At 38.5% G+C, this 18471-nt stretch overlaps 1 protein-coding gene across 3 annotated transcripts in view; it reads left to right on the top strand.

Moving 5' to 3' along the window:
* Positions 1-18471, top strand: part of WDR7 (WD repeat domain 7) — a 357763-nt gene that overhangs the window by 87416 nt on the left and 251876 nt on the right. For all 3 annotated transcript variants that reach the window (XM_039230510.1, XM_039230509.1, XM_039230511.1), the window contains 2 exons: positions 11873-12642; positions 13962-14050. In XM_039230510.1, the coding sequence (XP_039086441.1) occupies positions 11873-12642; positions 13962-14050 (859 nt within the window). The remainder of the gene's footprint in view (positions 1-11872; positions 12643-13961; positions 14051-18471) is intronic.

Below are 18471 nucleotides of genomic sequence, written 5' to 3'. Positions count from 1 at the left end.
GGGAAAGAGTGGGAAGGAAGATGAGGCTGACAGTTTGAAAAAAGTCGTGGAATCCAGGGACTGATGGCTCTATGATAATGGTTCCCACACTGTTGCAAATTAGAATTATCTGAGGATCTTTAAAAACCACTGGCGCCTGGCTCCCCCTCGTGGGCTTTCTGATTGAAGCGGTGTGCGTGCGGCCCGGTGCACTTGGAACGTTCAAGTTCCCCCGGTGATTCTGAGGTGCAGCAGGGTGTGGACTGCTGCTCCAGAAGGTTGAAGAGCCTGCGTGGTGGAAGATTTGGAACTAGAGAAGATTGTGATCGTTGTGGAGACACTAACACTGAAGCTTTCTGAGGTGAGGACATAGTCAGCTGAAGGGGACTGTGGTCAAAACAGCCAAGGAGTTGGGAGGGCAGGTCTGTCCTCTGTCTTTGGCACAGAAGACCCCGAAGCCCACTTTCCCAGTACTTCTGGTTTTTCAGCGGGTAAGAACTCTGAGAAGAGGGGGCAGTGCCATCTGGCAGGCTGCTTGGGGAATCGGGATTAGATGTCTCATGTAACAATAAGACTCAGACATGTCTTACTCTTGTCTTTGGAAAATAACAGTGCAGAAACACTGTTGATGCAAATAAAAAACCCAAAACAAAGTGATGAAACTAATGGGAATTTGTTTAAAAGCGAGAACAGCAGCAGTTGAAAACCAGCACTTATGATGTGCTGATATCAAAACCTCTCTTTTATGGGAAATTCATATGTTCATATGCAGTAGAATGTTTGTACCAATGCTCTGTATTTCATGGTTGTTTGACATCTAAATTCAGTACTGACATTCTAGAATGCTGTAACCCTATACTAACTTCAAATTATAAATAGCAAAAAATAAAAATAGCACCTACAGCATCATTAGCACATATAACCACAGGTAACTCACTTTATTACTAAGTGATTCTGTGTTTAACATAGTGTCATTTGCCCTCTGACTTTGAATCCTTTTATATCCATTAAGAGGGCCCTTGCCTACCTGGGGTTGCAGACCATAAGTTGAAAATCACTGACCTGTGTGGATGGTGAAATCTCCCAGAATGAGGGATGGCCATCAGGGCTTTGAGCCAGTGACAGTGATTTTAAAGTTTAAAAAAAAACTTTCAGATATGACATTCATAAGATGATTTATATGGTGTGGTGTTGAGGCCCTAAAATTAACCTTGGATGGAAATACATGAATCAGCCAGTCATCTCAGGGAGGCAGTTTATTGCAGTGTCCAGAGGTGGAGTGTACAACTGGCCTGTAGTGGTTGTGGTTGGAATTCTATGCCGTGCTCTCAGTAGCCTGGAATAGACTAAGTGTATCCAGACATCTTTCCGTGGTCTTCCACACTTCTCTGTCTTAGCTTGTGTGAAGATCCCTGTTTTTCTTAATCACACTTCACACCCGGCAGCAATCAGCCTTGGTAAAGGTGATATTTTCTCAGGGCAGCGGATGGGCATGAAGGGAAGAGGTAGAAACAAGAAAGGCAAAGAAAAAAGGAGGGGATTTTCAGTGCAAATCAGGATTTTAGTTGTCCGGAGTGTGATGTAACTCGGTGTCTCCAGTCTGTATTTTGATAAATGTACTTGCTGGTTGCCGGGGCCTGGAATGCCAGTGTGCCTCCCTCGCCCCCTTTCCCTGCCTTCCCCTGGCTGTGGCTCCCACTCACCCGGCTCGCTCCCAGCCCTCTCCTGAGCCTCCGTTCTGTGACCACTGTCCCCACGGAGGCCCCTGAAGTTTTCAGGGAATGCTGTCCAGTCCAGTGGTCACTTGTATCTTCTCTGATCCTCCACCACTTGTGTTTATGTTTCTTTCTTGGTACTAATTTTTTTGTACCAATACAGGGAAACAAGGAGATCTGTCTGTTTACATGTCTGTTTCTGTGTATCAGAGTTTGTTAACTTCAACGCTGTTGACATTTGGGGCTGGGTAATTCTTTGTTCTGGGAGCTGTGTCATACAACGTGACGTGTTTAAGCAGCATCCCCAGCCTCCACCCACTAGATGCCATTAGCACCCTCTCCCAGTTGTGACTCACAGTGATGCGTCCAGACGTTGCCAAGTGTCCCTTGAGGATGAGGAGTAAGTCACCTCTGGCTGAAGGCTGCTGCTCTGTCAGACTGAGAGCTTCTCAAAGGGCTATTCGCTCTTCCTCCTTGTAATTCCGGCTCCTGGCACAAACTGTCCATTGAATCACTGTGAAGAACCCAGAATTTAAGGTCGATTAATATGGAGGGGATTCACGCTACTCTCCTCCCGTCTCTAGAATCTCTGCAGACCTAATGCCGAGAAGCCCTTGATATTTACAAGCAAATGTCTGGCAGATACCAGAGGACCCTGACTTCTTCCTCTGTCTTAACCGTTGATTAGCTACGGGACCCGTGTGGCTAACTGGCTTGCCTTCTAGCTCCCATTTGTTTTCAGCTTTAAACTGGAGGTAATAAGGTTGTAATGAAGTCAAATGGACACCATGTTTTAACACATTTATCACAATAGGTATTCACATGCTAGTTTAATAATCTCGATTGAACGATTGATTTCCTTCGTTGGGCACACCTGGAGCGTGTACGGTAAGCTGGGCCCCGCGCTGGGACGGCTGGCGAGTCCATGAATCACGTCCACACCCTGCAGGCCTTCGCGTCGAGTTCCTGCTCTGATGAGGGAGGCGAGTGCGCCGTTCATTACGGTGCGCTTTATGTTACCCGAGGTGCGAACCAAGCGGGAGAGCATCCTCAGGAGAGGACTGGCCTGCTGAGGCGTCGGGAAGAGCGTCTTCTCCGAACAGAGTCATTCGTGTGCAGGTTTGGTGTCAGGGGGCAGAGTGGGAAGAGCATCCCAGCAGAGAGAACGCCGAGGGCAGCTGACGGGCGGCGCGTGCCGAGGCCTGCAGCGGTGGGGGAAGAGGGTTCAGGATCTACTGGGTTAGAATCTACTTGATGTGAGTATTTCTGAAATCTGAGATTGCTCGCCACTGGGACCCTGGGTGGATGAAAGCCGTTTTCTTGTCTCCTGTTCGTTTTGCCGTTATTACTCTTAGCTTTTTTTCTTAGCCGGTTGGCAGGAAATGCTCTCATTTCCATTCATTCTCAAATGTGTTAAGGGTTTGGAATACCCAGGAGGATGTGTTAGACCCGGAGCACTTTTTTTTTTCTTTAAACAGTTCCCCCCCCCCCCCTTTTAACGGTTCCTTTAATTGGTTTAGACTTTTCACGCGTGTCTTTAACATTCATTTGAGATAAAATGAGCTGGGTTTTATTAGCCCTATTTTACCAGTGAAAAGAATACTGTTTTGTTACTTGTTTGCTGTTTGCAACATCTCTCTTTTATTTAGAAGACAGAAGAATCAATACAAGCGACCTTAAGTGATTCATACAGAGGTTTGTCTAATGGGGGACTGGGGTGCCCTAGCGCCCAGGGCTCTTGGACTTTGGTGACTTGGCCCTTTGGGAACAGTTACAACTCAAATCTCTTTTATGCAAGTGTTGTGGAACCTTAATGTGTTAATCTTCTAATCTCCTAATATATTAATACCATTTGGATATTATTATTATTCAAACATTATCCAGTAAGATGTGGCCTGTAGAAATACCTTTAGAAGGTATTTTCTCTATAAAAGGTATGACCTAAGTGTTTATATTTAATACTTATACTTAACTTTTGAGTCATTTACATTTTATTTATGTCATGTGAAATAAATTATTGTATAGTATCAAACCTTAAGACCTCTCAGTAGGTTAAATATCCCTTTTGGTTTATGCTTATTAATATACTTGTTAGTGAAAACACATAAACACTTATTAATGAAACCAAAATAACATCATCTGAGTATATTGTCATCCATGCCTTGTCATAAAATCTCCTTTCCAAAATCAAATATTTGAGATAGTATGTTGTTTAATTGTAACTTAAATGGATTCTCTGAGAAAGAACAGTTACCTTGTTAGTGTTAAGTAACAGCAATACGACAGCAGAGGGCACCAGATATCCATTTCAGTCTTAACACATATTCTTAATCCTTTCCACTTCCTCCCTCCCTTGCTACCGTTTTCCTAATACCGTTGACCCTTGAGCGGCATGGGTTTGCCCCATAAAAATCCATTTATATGTGGATTTTTTAAAATACATACGGTATAGTACTGTAAATGTATTTTTTTATGATTTTCTTTTTTCTAGCTTTATTGTAAGAACACACTATATAATACACATAACCTACAGTATTATTAATCGACTGTTTACATTGTCCGTAATGGTCAACAATAGGCTATTAGTAGTTACGTTTTGGGGGAGTCAGAAGTTACACTTAGATTTTCTGCTGTGTGCAGGGAGGAGGGGGCTCAGTGTCCCTCACCCCCATATTGTTCAAGGGTCAGCTGTACTTAAAATCATGAACATTAAAGCCATATGTGTTTATAGGAAACAATGGGGTTCTCCCTTAGCTAATTTTACAACATTTTTGAAATACATTAAGACATCAGTGTGTTTTTATTCATTGAATCTTTTGCATTTAACATTATGCCTCAGAATTTTCAGAAGTTATTTTAAAATTCTTTATTCAATAGAATATCCTATCCATAATCAAGAATAACTTTTTTAAAGTTTATTTATCTTGAGAAGAGGGCAGAGAGAGAGAGAGAATCCCACACTGTCAACGCAAGCTCCCATATGGGGCTTGAACCTCTGAACCATGAGATCGTGACCTGAGCTAAAATCAAGCATTGGACACTCAACCGCCTGAGCCACCCAGGTGCCTCTAAAATTTTAAAAAAAATTTTTCCTTCCAAAATATTCTTAGGTAATAAACCAGTTCTTTATATTATACTTAGGAAATTAAAAAAATATTTAGAACATGCATTAGAAATGACACAAATAATTATTTTGTAAAATGTTATATAAGTATAATTATACATACATATACATACATAATTACATATTTTTCCTATGTTCTATTTTAGGACTCACTATTGATATTTATAGAAATGTGTGTATGTTATATACACAGTAATCAACTTTAGGTAGAAATCTGGACTATTTTGTATTACAGATTGGACTCCATGTTTTTTCCAGAAAAATAATAAATTATTTTACTAGGTAACCTTAGAAATAGTCCCAAAAACTATGATGCTAAAATACGGTTCAGAAATAAGTAAGTTTTTAAATCAGAACCATTGAAGTGAATGAATGGTGCAAGGGTAAAGTTATTGCTAGTGTTCTAAATTTCTGGATAAAAGGACAGCTGCTCAAAATACCATCATAACATTGGTTTTAGGGGAACAAAGCTACCAGATATTTCAGCTGACTTGATTTAACCTAGCATATATTGAAGTCTAGAATGATGACAATGTTAGATAACAAGGATGCATCAATGTTTTCTCCTCTGCGGATTGTAAGTTGTTTTCTTGTTGCGGGAGCAGGGGTGGGGGGTGGGGTGCTGCTCATGGTGTGCACATGTGCGCATGTGCTGGAAACGACCCAGGCACGAATAAAGATCAATCTCCTGATCATAGTTCTGTCATTTTCCTTGGGTTTTTCACTAGAGATACAGTTTTACCTGCTACCCTTAACGTGATTGCCAGAGGTTCGCTTTCAGTGATGAGCAAGCAATCCAGTAATTTTTTCCTGTTGCTGCGTTTCCGTAATATTTTAAGTCCGTTTCTTTATTTAATACTTGAAATTGCTAAATGTGTTTTTTCCCCTGTACAGATACCCATAACATTGTTATGTTTCATTGTAAGCTTAGCGCTTACAATGAAAATGTCAAATATATCTATTTTACTAGCTTTTTAAGCATGTTGTGTGTATGTATTTTGCGTTTACCACTGAGTTTTACTAGCAACTTTGAAACCATTTCATCTGTGTATACTTTATAATTTAGCTTTTCTTGTTGCCCTTTTTCAGGTAAGTTTTGAAATTATTGCCTTGGGTACAAAGGCTTTATTTCCTTTCAAGCATTTTGCATATAATAGAAACTCCACAAATATTTGTTGAATCTAATCTTCTGCCGTGATAATGTAAAGTGAATCGCGAGCACACATTTCAAATGTTCTTAATAAAGGTGGCAGGCAGAGCACGCGTACTAAGGTTCCTGTTAAAGAATTTCCAGGATTAGGTAGCCTATGTGGGAAATTGCTATGACTGTAAGATGATTAGAATGAATTACTTTGCTCTAGATATGTATATCTTATGATTAAGCCAAGGGACCCTTGGAGTTTGATAGATGTTCCTGTTCATCTTCCTTCAGCTAATCTTCATGTGACATATTAGAATATCAAACATATCCGTGATCAGCTCCTCCATCTCCAGGCACTTAGCTGAGTCTCACCCTCGCAACTTTGCTGGGTGTCTATATTTTATTGTAATAAGCCTTTAAGTCCTTAAAATCCGATGTCAGGTATTACAGGTCATATGCGGGACTTAGGGGATGAGTCATTTTCTCCTTCTTTCCTTCCGTCTCCCTCTGTTCCCCTCTACTTTTATAATTGCTTTCTTCTTCTCTTTTCCCCTCTTCTTCTGACTGTGGATTGCTCGTAGGTACAGTTTTTGCAACAATGACACGATCAGCAGCACTGAGAGGTTGTGATAAGAGGAGATGCAGACAGTGACGTCCAGATATCATGGTACCAGACCCTAGATAACCTTTCAATGGTCCAAGCACATGGGCTGTCTGCAGGCACACCTTCTGGAATGAGACAGTCCTGGGGCGGATCTCGGGGTGCTGAAAGGGGCACATAGATGGTTGACATCAGAGGAAAGAGCTGAAAAGCTGATCTGGTGTCCTCACTCTTCTTCAAGCCACTCTTGCTGCCTCAGTAATTTCCTTAGCAAACATGTTTGACCTTATATTCTTTGGTAGTAATGATCTTTCTTTCTCCTATTTTGTATTTTGAATTTTATAGGTCTTTACTGGAAAGACAGTATTTACTCATGTACTGTGGTGGGCTCTTGGTATTACCTGATGTTGTCACTACCTATTCCCTCATATATTGTACCATGTCTGTCTCCCTCATATATTGTGCCATGTCTGTCTCCCTCATATATTGTGCCATGTCTGTCTAACTAATGTTAATATAAGATGATATTTTACCTTTTCCCCTGATATATTGAACCCCGAAGCCTAGCATAGTGCCTGGGCCATAAACAACAATTTAGTAGCTGTGAGTATTAATAATAATTTTCCTCTCAATAATATGTTAGGTATAACCTATTACAAATAACTTTATGTATCATTCAAATTAATGTCAGTGGGTACAAAGCATTAAGCGTTGTGTTTGGCATGACACGCAGCATTTGAAAAACAAATAGGAAGTACAGTGGTGTTAGGAATAGAAGGGTAATGTACACATTCCTCAGCCCAGCACACCTTCTGCATTCTCAGTACTGTTGCATACTTTTATCTTCCCTCATCTGCTTGGCTTCTGTTTCCTCCCAATTCATATTCATGACTCTGATCTTGCTTCTTTTTAGCCAACATTGCTGGTGGATTAACATTTATGAAATTAAATTTGGTCATGTTATTCTACTCTTTTAAAGGCTTTCGATGATAGTTCTCAAACTTTACTGCATCAGTAGTCTGGGGCTCTCATTAGGCAGGTTCCAGTCCATTCTGGTCCATTCATACTGATTCAGGCCTGGTATCAGGCCCCGGAACTTGCATTTCAACAAGTGACCCTGATGATTCTGAGAGAAGCACTGCTGTAATGACCCCCGAGCCTACAAGATCAAGTTCAACAGCCTCAGTCTGAACCTCTGAGCACTCAGTGGACCCCACCCCTTGCCTTCTTCATCTTGGTCATCTGTGGTCTCATCAGTATCCATCCTGTGATGCGTCGTGCTTTTGTCCTTTGTCACATTTTGCCATCTTTCTGCCCTTTCATTTAGTTCAAGTCACCCCTTTGGAGAGGCCCTCTCTGGGCACCCAAGGTGGACTTGATACTTTCTCTGTTGTCCCTTATCGTCCCTTGCAGTCCCCTTTCTTCATGGCACCATTCTTACTATATTGTCATAGTAACATCACAACAAAATCATCTTACTTGTCTTCGTATCTCCAGTGTCTTGCACAAACGTAGGCAAATGCATAATGAATGAATTAAATACAGGATTGAAAGTATTGAGAAAGTCTTGATTTTTTTTTTATTTAAAAAATTTTTTAAAGTTTATTCCTTTTTTGAGAGATGGAGAGACACAAAGCATGAGTAAGGGAGGGACAGAGAGAGAGGGAGACACAGAATCTGAAGCAGGCTCCAGGCTCTGAGCTGTCAGCACAGAGCCTGATGTGGGGCCTGAACCCATGGACTGCGAGATCATGACCTGAGCTGAAGTCAGACGCTTAACCAACTGAGCCACCCAGGCGCCCTAGAGATAGTCTTGATTTTTTAAATTCATCTTTTGTATAATATAAATTTATATTACTTATGCTCTGTAGGATCTTAAGCTGTGATGTAGAAATAATATTTATTTTCTACCTTCCTTTGAACATTATTCAGTTCAGAACAGAGGTTTAAACAAAGGAGACAGAATCAGTAATAATTATGGAAATAATTTTTGTAACAGCAGCCACTTGAGACTTTTTAAAATATGTTTTTCAAGGAAAGTATAATTGACATACAACATTACTTTAGTTTCATGTTTACAATGTGGTGATTTGATATTTGTGTATATTGTGAAATGATCACCACAGTAGTTCTAGTTAACATCTGGGAAATACTTCTTAAAGAATGGGAACATAGCACCTGAGGGACTATGGGGAGAATGAGAAGAGAGCGTCATCCTGGCATGTGCAGCGCACAGGTACAAGTGCTTGAAACTGCGTGGTTCTGGAAGGTACAAGTGGTTTAATTGGGTTGTGGTAGAAGATATAGGGGTTGTGGTTAGAGATGAAATTGGAGGAGCAGGCAGTAATATATTTTGGGGGATGTTTAGTGCTTGGCAGAGAAGTTTTTGCTGTGCAAAGATTGTATCTTTGGGTTACAAGGTACTTTTGAAGCCCCTTCAGCTAGAAAGTAACATAGTCCGATGGGAGAAGGATTGAGAAAGAAGAAAGACCAGTTAAGGGGATTTGTTATAATTTTATGATAGAAGAGTAGATTAACAATTTAAAAATAATTTTATAATGTTCTTTGTTCATTCTGCCAGGTACTCTGATCAGGTTACATAAAATGAGTAAGACATAGTTCCCACAGAGTACAAGAAAGTGTAAATATATACAACAGTTCTATCAATATAGCCAAGAAGTACACATTTATGACGTATAGTAGATATAAAATGTTATGGGAACTGAATTCATTGAGAACTAACTTTCCTTGGGAGAATTAGGGGCTTGGTGGAAGAGATGGGATTAGAATGGAACGAAGAAGAATATTTTGGGCAAAGGGATAATTAAAAGGATTAATGGACCATGGTTATAGTGCTAGAGCCTATTTGTTAAAGCTGGAAAAGTACTCAGTATCAAACTGTAATGAGCCTTGAATATTGTGCTGAAGGATTTAGTTTCTAATTACGAAAATAATGTATATTGACTATATACCACTTAAGAAATATAAAAAAATATATAGGAAAACTATTCTATAATTCCATCACGAAATGCTATTACTAACATTTTCATGTATTTCTTCCCCGTGTTTCTCACCATGCTCAAATATATACTTAAGCATTAAAGAAATGAAATCAGGGGCGCCTGGATGGCTCAGTCGCTGTGTCTGACTCTTGATTTTGGCTCAGGTCATGATCCCAGGGTGGTAGTTTTGAGCCCCGTGTCAGGCGTCTTGCTGAGCCTGGAGCCTGCTTGAGATTTTCTGTCTCTCTCTGTCTGTCCTTCTCCCACTCATGTGTGCCCTCACTCTCAAAATACATAAATTTTAAAAAATGAAATCAGAACCATACTGTGTGTGTGTGTGTAATTTTATCTCACTTAAAATTGGAACAGGAGATTTTGTCATGTGGTTAAATGTGCCCAGAAAGCATGATTTGGAATGATCGCAGTATTTATTCTATTATATGGCTACCCTTAAATTATTTACCTGTTTCCTTATTGTTAGATTATTTAGGTTTCAATTTAAAATAATGGCTCCCATTTCACCGAGCATCTTTGTACATCAACCCCTGTCTGTATTTCTGACTCTGTAAGATCAGGTTCTGGAAATAACGGCACTGGATCAAACAATCTAAAGGGCTTGCAATGTGTTTTGCCACATTGCTCTTCTAGAAAGCTCCTGTTTAAATTCATGCCTGCAGTATGTGGATTTGACTTCACTGTACACCTAGCTAAGTAGTTTTTAGTGTTTATGTGTGCTAATTTTATAAATGGCGTCTTGTAGTTAATTTTAACGGTTATTTCCCTGACAACTAGTTTGAGCTGGTTTTTTCCTATATTTATTGACTCTTTGTTTCTTTCATTAGGAGTTGTCCTTGATCTTTACCATATCCTCCCCCTCCCTCTTTTATTTGGGCATTAGTATTTTTCTTCCTAATTTTAAGAAATATTTGTATAGATTGTAAGTCTATCAGTCTTATTTTTGGCACACTTTCCTATTTCTTGCCTTTTGCTTTTATAGTAGTGAATTTTAAATTTAGGTATGTTTAGAAAGCCCTTTCTCATCTTGAGATCAGATCTCTCCATCTATATTTTGACTTTGTGTTTAATCTGTTTTTTCCATTTCTCTTCATAACCCATGTTAGTGGCAGCTTTTTGACTGCAGAGTGATGTGATTGGATTTGTGCTTCAGAAAGAAGTGTTGTGCCTCCAGGGAGGTGGATTGGAGTAAGGAGAGACTAGGGGCAGCGAACCCTGCTGAGAGGAGAAACTAAGGGTCTGCACGTGAGGATGCACTGGAAGAGGAATGATTCTCCACTGATGGCCTGGGAAGTACTATGGGTACAGTGACAGGCTGGACATCAGCACATATCGAATATGAGGTGCTGCTGTGGGACATCTAGATACAAGCAGTTGCAGATGGAGGATTAAAACTCCAGGAGGCTGGTCTGGCTGACGATGGGTATTAGGGCGCCACCTGCATGCAAGTGTTTGTCCTAATGTGGAAGGAAGGATGAGTCTTCCAGGCAGTGGTCTTCACTGAAACTTGCTTCAAGGCAGTGGTCTTCACTGAGAAGGGTGCTCAGAATTCGAAGGCTCACCCGGAAGGTATTCTCCAGGAAGCTGGGAGAGTTGGCTTTTTATTTTTGTTGTCCATATTTTCGTTCTCACTCAGCCAGCAAAGATAACAAGGAGCTCGGGGAGGAGTGGGACTGAGAGTTGCCTTGGATTAGCCTGCTACTTGTCATGTATCTGGCTGAAAGGGGCAGTTAAAGTGGGGGGAGATTAGTAGGAGAGGAGCATGGTCACAGGATAGCACTGTTTTTTAGAGTCTGAGTAGACTTGAGCTTTGTCTATTGAGGGAAAAGAATCTGAACAGGGCGAGTGTGAAGGTGAAGTAGAAAAAGGTGGAATTTGATGGTACAGCCTAGGTGAGTAGCCATGAGTCATAAGTAGACTCTTCTTTCAGGTGGACCAGTAGTTCATTTCCAGAGATAGAATTTGCATAGAAGTTATTGCAACTATTTTTGATCTGTTCTTTGAGTAAAACAAAAGAAAACAAAACAAAACAAAACCTCCCTCCTTCAATAACAAAATTTTCTTGTTTTAGAAACGGATAATTTTATAATTATTTCAGTATAAAGTCCTCATATAAATTCATATCTTTTACATGCTGCTGATTAGCAAAGTTTGCGTGTTACTTTTAATGATAGAGGTACCTAAAAAGACAGTTTGATAAGTATTCAAATTCCTCTGACTATTTATTATTCAGTAATGAATGTATGAAATTAAACACTTTATATTGTAACCATTTTTTAAAAATGTTTATTGCAGGGAAATTTACCTAAATATTCTCATAACTCCCTGATGGTTCAAGCAATAAAGACAAACCTGACAGACCCAGACATACATGTGCTTTTCTTTGATGTGGAAGCGTTGATTATTCAACTCTTGACTGAAGAAGCCTCTAGGCCGAATACCGCGCTTATTTCCCCAGAGAATTTGCAAAAAGCATCTGGCAGTTCAGACAAAGGGGGCTCTTTTCTAACTGGAAAACGAGCAGCAGTTCTTTTCCAACAAGTGAAGGAAACTATCAAAGAGAACATAAAGGAACATCTCCTTGATGATGAAGAGGAGGATGAGGAGATAATGAGGCAGAGGAGGGAAGAAAGCGACCCAGAATATCGGGCCAGCAAATCTAAGCCATTGACCCTGTTAGAATACAATTTAACGATGGACACTGCAAAACTGTTCATGTCCTGTCTTCACGCCTGGGGTTTAAATGAAGTTCTGGACGAAGTCTGTCTTGATCGCCTTGGAATGCTAAAACCCCACTGCACAGTATCTTTTGGTCTCTTGTCGCGAGGAGGTCATATGTCATTGATGCTTCCTGGTTATAATCAGCCTGCTCGTAAACTATCACATGGGAAAGCGGAAGTCGGAAGGAAGCTGCCAGCAACTGAGGGCGCAGGAAAGGGAACTTACGGAGTGTCCCGAGCCGTCACCACACAGCATCTCCTGTCTATCATATCTTTGGCAAATACGTTAATGAGTATGACCAACGCAACATTTATTGGTGATCATATGAAGAAGGGTCCTACCAGGTGTGGACATGATAGTCTGATTTTATTATCACGTTCAGAAAAAAAGAAACTTTTATTTTTCTCACTGTTTATTTTTATTTTGTTGGCTCTGCCCACCTTACCATTTTTGTGTCATCTCAGTGTTTCCCTTTAAACTATAAAACACAATATGTGTGATTTAGAGCATGACAAAATTACACAGTTTAACCTTCACTCAGCTATATGACATAGCTCTTTAAAACAAATTTTGGAATGAGAAAGTAGGTATCAGTTAAGCTTTAATACATGAATTATAGACTAACTCTTTGGTAAGTATAATCTTGGAATTGTATCTACTTAAAGTTTGCATTTACATTTAATTCATAATGTGTATTTGATTGAAATGCTGCTTCTCTTTGTGACACCTATAATGAATGATAGGTGTTCAGTAATTGGCCTCAGAATTTTGTGAGTAATCAGAATTTTTCAGTTGGAAAAGAGAAAACAGCTCTTACTTGTAGTAGAGTATTATTTGAGTATTTCACGAATGCCTAACCTGATTTGCTATTACCTATTTTCAGAAGTCATGAAGATAGCTTTGAAACTGGTTTTATTTTACTTTATTGAGGGTTGATCATATTGAGAATTTTAAAAAATCGAATACTTAAGTAGTACTTATCTTATAACTGGTTCTGTTGTAAGTACTTTATAGATACTTTCTCATTAATGCTCTTAACCCTGTAAGGTAGGTACTTTTATTATCCTTTTACTACAGATAAGAAAACTGAGACTTACAGATAAGAAAACGGAGACGCAGAGAAGCCAAGTTATATGTCCAGGTCACACAAGTAGTTAAATGGTAGAGCTGGAATTCCAAATGAGACGGATGGCCTCTGAGTCCAAGACTTCTCATGCCTTACTTCTTTTTTCAGATTTTAAGGATGAATTTAAACTCAAAGTATTGATTGTTCCACGAATTCGTTTGGACCAGTGATAGAGGGAAGGTTGAAATCTCAGCATGTTAATACTGAAGAGTAAAGGACTAATTATGATATTTCTTTGTCAATGGTAGCACATTAAACTATTCATAAATATTCCTTAAACTAGCATAAAGCATAAATTGTAGTTGTAAAACTTTTACTTGCTATTTGCTAATCATTTAACATATTAAAATTTGAAAAGGAAAATGTTAATCGGTACAAAATAGGGAAAAAAACAAGTTTTTTTCAACAGTAAATTGAAAATGGTCTGTATATATTTGTTTTGCAATTCATTTGAGACTAGGAAGTTTAATATTTTAAATGGTTTCAGAAATATGAAAATATGAAAGTATATATACATATATTTTCTTCTTTTTAAAGGCCACCTCGACCAAGCACCCCAGACCTTTCTAAGGCAAGGGGTTCCCCTCCAACTTCCAGTAATATTGTGCAAGGACAGATTAAACAAGGTAAAATTAAATCTTATTAAGTAATTGACCTGACATTTCAGCTGTAGAAACTCAGGAGGCATAGCTAATGTATAATCATAACATTTTGTTTGTCTCACATTGTTAAAAGAGAGAAAAGTTGTTATATTCCAGATGTAAATGTGGATAATTAAGATGTCAGTTAAAAATAAATCAGGTTTATTTAGAAATTGATAAATGAATGTATTTCACATAATTTTATTGTACTATCTTTGACCTAATTTTTATGACATTTTATGTCAATTTTTATGCATTGACAACACTAGTGTGTTAATTGTGTATGCTCAGTTTAAAAGCAGTACCTATTTTTAAACTACATTTAGAAATGTTTAAATTCACATTTTCATACTGTAGCTCTTCTGCTGTTTGCCAGTAGTTCATGCCTTGTAATCCACAAGTGGAAATCCTTTCTTTGTATTTACATTATTATATACCTTAACTTTTGTCTATAGCTTTCTTTTTCATTAGGAGGTAGAAATGAACATTGAATTTCTCTTCCATTATTATCTTTTATATTCATTTTAAGAGTAGCGAATGAGGCAACCAGAGATGGGGGTCCGGTCTGTTTAGAGAGCCTCCCTTCAGGCCCAAAGTTAATGCTGGCTCTCTCAGAATGTGATAGAAGTGAAGAAGTGAGCAAGAGATGGGATGCTGAAGGTTCTACTTGTAAATGCTGTCTTTCAGGGTCTTCTTTTTTCCATAGGTTTTGTCTGGTTTTGTTTTTTAGGTTTTAAAGAGTCCGTGAATAGTTCTTCAAGATTTGTTAGCTAAATAATAGACCTCCAACTTTTTATCTACAATTTATCCTTTCCATAGGACAAGTATTTTTTTCTCTCTTATTTGGTATTTACTATCTTTAAATATATGCTTGAGTTTTGGTTTTAGGCACTTGTCTATTGACTTTTCATTATGGAAGAGAAGCTCCCATATTCTCCCTCCCATCCTTTATTCCAACCCTACGTGTTCACCCCTCTTGTTGCCCTTCCTCTGATTAAACTTGATGTAAACTATTATAAAATAACTGTATGTTATAGAAAAGTTTTGGTTGGGCAACTTTATACTTGTGTATTATGAAATATATGTACAGAAAAGTGCACAGAACAGAAATAAATCTGGCTCCGTGACTCCTTTTACATGCTAAACACTCTTGGACCTGTGTCCTTGGACAAGAAATCGAACTTTGCCAGCATTCCAGAAGTTGCTGACATGTTCTGTCTCAATCATATGCCCCCTTCCAAAGGTCACGACTATCTTGCCTTTGGGAAATTCCGTCTTTTCTTTCCTGTATAGTTATACTCCTCTAAGTTTAAATCCCTAAACACTATAGCTTAATTTTTCCTGTGTTTTGAATTTTACATAAATTCAGTCAGGCCCAGAATTATGTATTTTTTTGTTTGGCTTCTTTGTGGGATTTATCGATGATGTTGCATTTGACTAAAGTTTATTCATTTTCATCATTCATTTTTATTGGAGTATTGTATTCTGTTGAATGAGTAGACTACAGTTTCTCCATCCATTTTCCTGTCAATAGACATTTGAATTATTTCCAGTTTTTGTTTACATTAATAATTCTGTGAACATTCTTGCATTTGAATCTCAGTGTACCTTGTAAGTACTTCTCTTGTGTATATAACTAAAAGTGGAATTTCTGCATATAATTATCTTCAGCTTTAGCCTAAATTGTCATGGTTTCGTAAGTGAGTGACTAATGTGCATCCATCAAAATTGCTAATGTGAAAAAGATGGAAAATACTGCATTGGCTAGGATATAAGGCAACAGATAAACCACTGGTGAGATATGCTGGCCAATCCTGAATATTTTCCATCTTTTTCACTTTAGCCATTTCGGTGTGTGTATAGTAGTTGGTCATGTGTTTAATTTACATTCCTCAGTTTCCATTAAGGTTGACACTTTTTTTTTTTGTAGGTTTATTGCTCACATTTATATGTTCTTTTGTGAAGTGCCTGCTCAACTCATGTGTCTCTTAGGTTGTCTTTAAAAAAATGTCTTGTAAGGGTTGATCTGTGACTGTCCTTGATATTAGCTCTTTGTTATATGTATTGCAAATATTTATTTCCTTTTGATGCCTATCTTTGACATTCAGCATCTCTCCATTTCAGCGGAATCTAATATATCATTTTTTAAATTTATGATTAATATTTTTGTGTCCTGTTTAAGAAGTTACCCTGATATCATGAGGCTATTCTGTTTTAGGAGATTTTTTGTTTTACCCTTCTTATTTAGATCTATAATCTGCCTAGAATTCAGCTTTGGGTATAATGGGAAGCAGGGGTCCTGTTTCATTTTTTTTCCTTCATACTATACCACATTAGTCTAGCATGATGTATCAAAGAGACAATTCCCCACTGCTTTGTAGTGCCATCTTTGTCATAAATAGTGCAGGGCTTGAACTCACAAATCTCACAAACCATGAGATCATGACCTGAGCACTTAACTGACTGAGCCACCAATAGAGAGGTACTCTATTAAATGTTCTTTGATATGATTTGTTCCTAGGACTGTTTGTGTCCATTGATTTGTTTGTGTATCCTTGTGCCTGAATTACTGTAGCTTTGTAAGAAAACTTGGTGTTCAGTAGATCAAGTCTTCCCACCTTACTCTTAAATAATGTTATGGCTATTCTTGTTTCTTTGAATTTCTTAGTTGTCATTTTAAAGCTAGTTTCATAATTGTTACAAAAACCTATTCTGATTTCAACTGCCATTTTATTGAATTTATAAATTTTGGAGAGAATTAATATCTTTGTGGGATTTATTCATTCAATATATTTAATATATTCAACTCTGCTATATTCCTTTTTTTTTTTTTTAATATATATTTTTTTAAATTTATTTCTAGGAGAGAGAGAGCGTGAGCAGGGGAGGGTCAGAGAGAGAGGGAGTGACAGACTCTGAAACAGGCTCCAGGCTCTGAGCTGGCAGTCAGCACAGAGCCCGACGCGGGGCTCGAACCCACGAACCGCGAGATCATGACCTAAGCGAAAGTCGGACGCTTAACCGACTAAGCCACCCAGGCGCCCCTCTAGAACTGTTTTTAGAATTCTCTCTCCTCATGGATATGACTACCTGCAGAGACAGGTTAGTTAGTGGCTACTTCTGACTTAAGGTGGTAAACTAGTTGCTGGTCATGAATAAATCTACTCATCTACTCTGGATATATGCTGTTTGCCTGAAGGAAGTTTGGTTTTGTTATTATTTTCTTTAAAATAAATGTAGTGAAACCTTTAGCAAGCCAGTAGTTTTCTAATTGATTCCCAGGGTCCATCGCTTCTATTAACTGCCCATTTATTTACACATATATGTTGTCTGCTTGACCTCTGTGGTTATTGTCATATTTCCCTAACAATGAATTTCTGAATTTCCTTGAGAGTCTTACCCTGGTAACAGCAGTCTCACAGTCAAAATATCCCTGTGCTCAAAATCTCAGAAGAGTTTATTTTGGACCCTCCTCCGACATCCAGTCCTCCATCCTGCTGGCATGGTGAGCCTTCAATCTGTGCTCATCCCTAAGATGGGTAGTGTCAAAGGTACAAAGACATTTGAGTCATTGTTGCCTTGTTGCTGTTGAGACGCTTAACTGACTGGTTTCCAAGATAATAACTTACAAAAGCAGGAGCCAATAATCTAGAACAAGCAGAACTATATACTCATTTGCAAAGCCTAGGTTATAAACATCCCATTTCAGAGGAGAGAAACCATAGTGATGATCATGGTGGTCAGAGAGGACGCCTGGCTAAAGTGACATAGGAGTTGGGTCTAAAAGTACAGGCTGTGGAGGAAGGAGCATGTTCCACATGGGAGAGAAACTTACAAACAGATGCAGAACACAGAGCAATGGGCCATGGAGTGCGTTTGGCAGTAAGAATTGCAGTCTATCTCTAGCAGAGGTGTAAATGGGTGGATGGGAGAGGACTTGCGGCAAAAGATTAGAGTAGCAGGCATGAGGTCTCTTTTTGGAAGACCAGTGCATGTAAGTGATTTTAATCTTTGAAATTGTGTTTTAAAAAGTAGGCATATACATACATAGTACAACATTCAATGGACAGAATAAGGTATATAGTAAATGTCTTTGCTCACCCTTGTCTCTCATTTCCCACTTTTCCTTCTCAAGCCAGTTATTCCTATCAGATTTCTATGTATCTTTCCAAACTAGTCTAGCATAGCCAAAAACAAATGAATTATGTTTTTCTTCACAAATGGTAGTATGAAGAGTTTTACCTTTTATTTCATTTAATAATATACATATATCTTGTACATACCATTATGTTAATGACTGTAATGTCTTCCTTGATATGACTATAACACAACTCATCTTCAATTCTGTATTAATGGATATTTAGTTACTATTATTTATTATTCTGAATAATAATGCTGACACAAAC

This window comes from Hyaena hyaena, unplaced genomic scaffold, assembly GCF_003009895.1.
Source record: "Hyaena hyaena isolate Hyena2069 unplaced genomic scaffold, ASM300989v1 scaffold_47, whole genome shotgun sequence".
NCBI classification, from domain to species: domain Eukaryota; kingdom Metazoa; phylum Chordata; class Mammalia; order Carnivora; family Hyaenidae; genus Hyaena; species Hyaena hyaena.
This window is presented reverse-complemented; position numbering and strand designations above follow the sequence as displayed.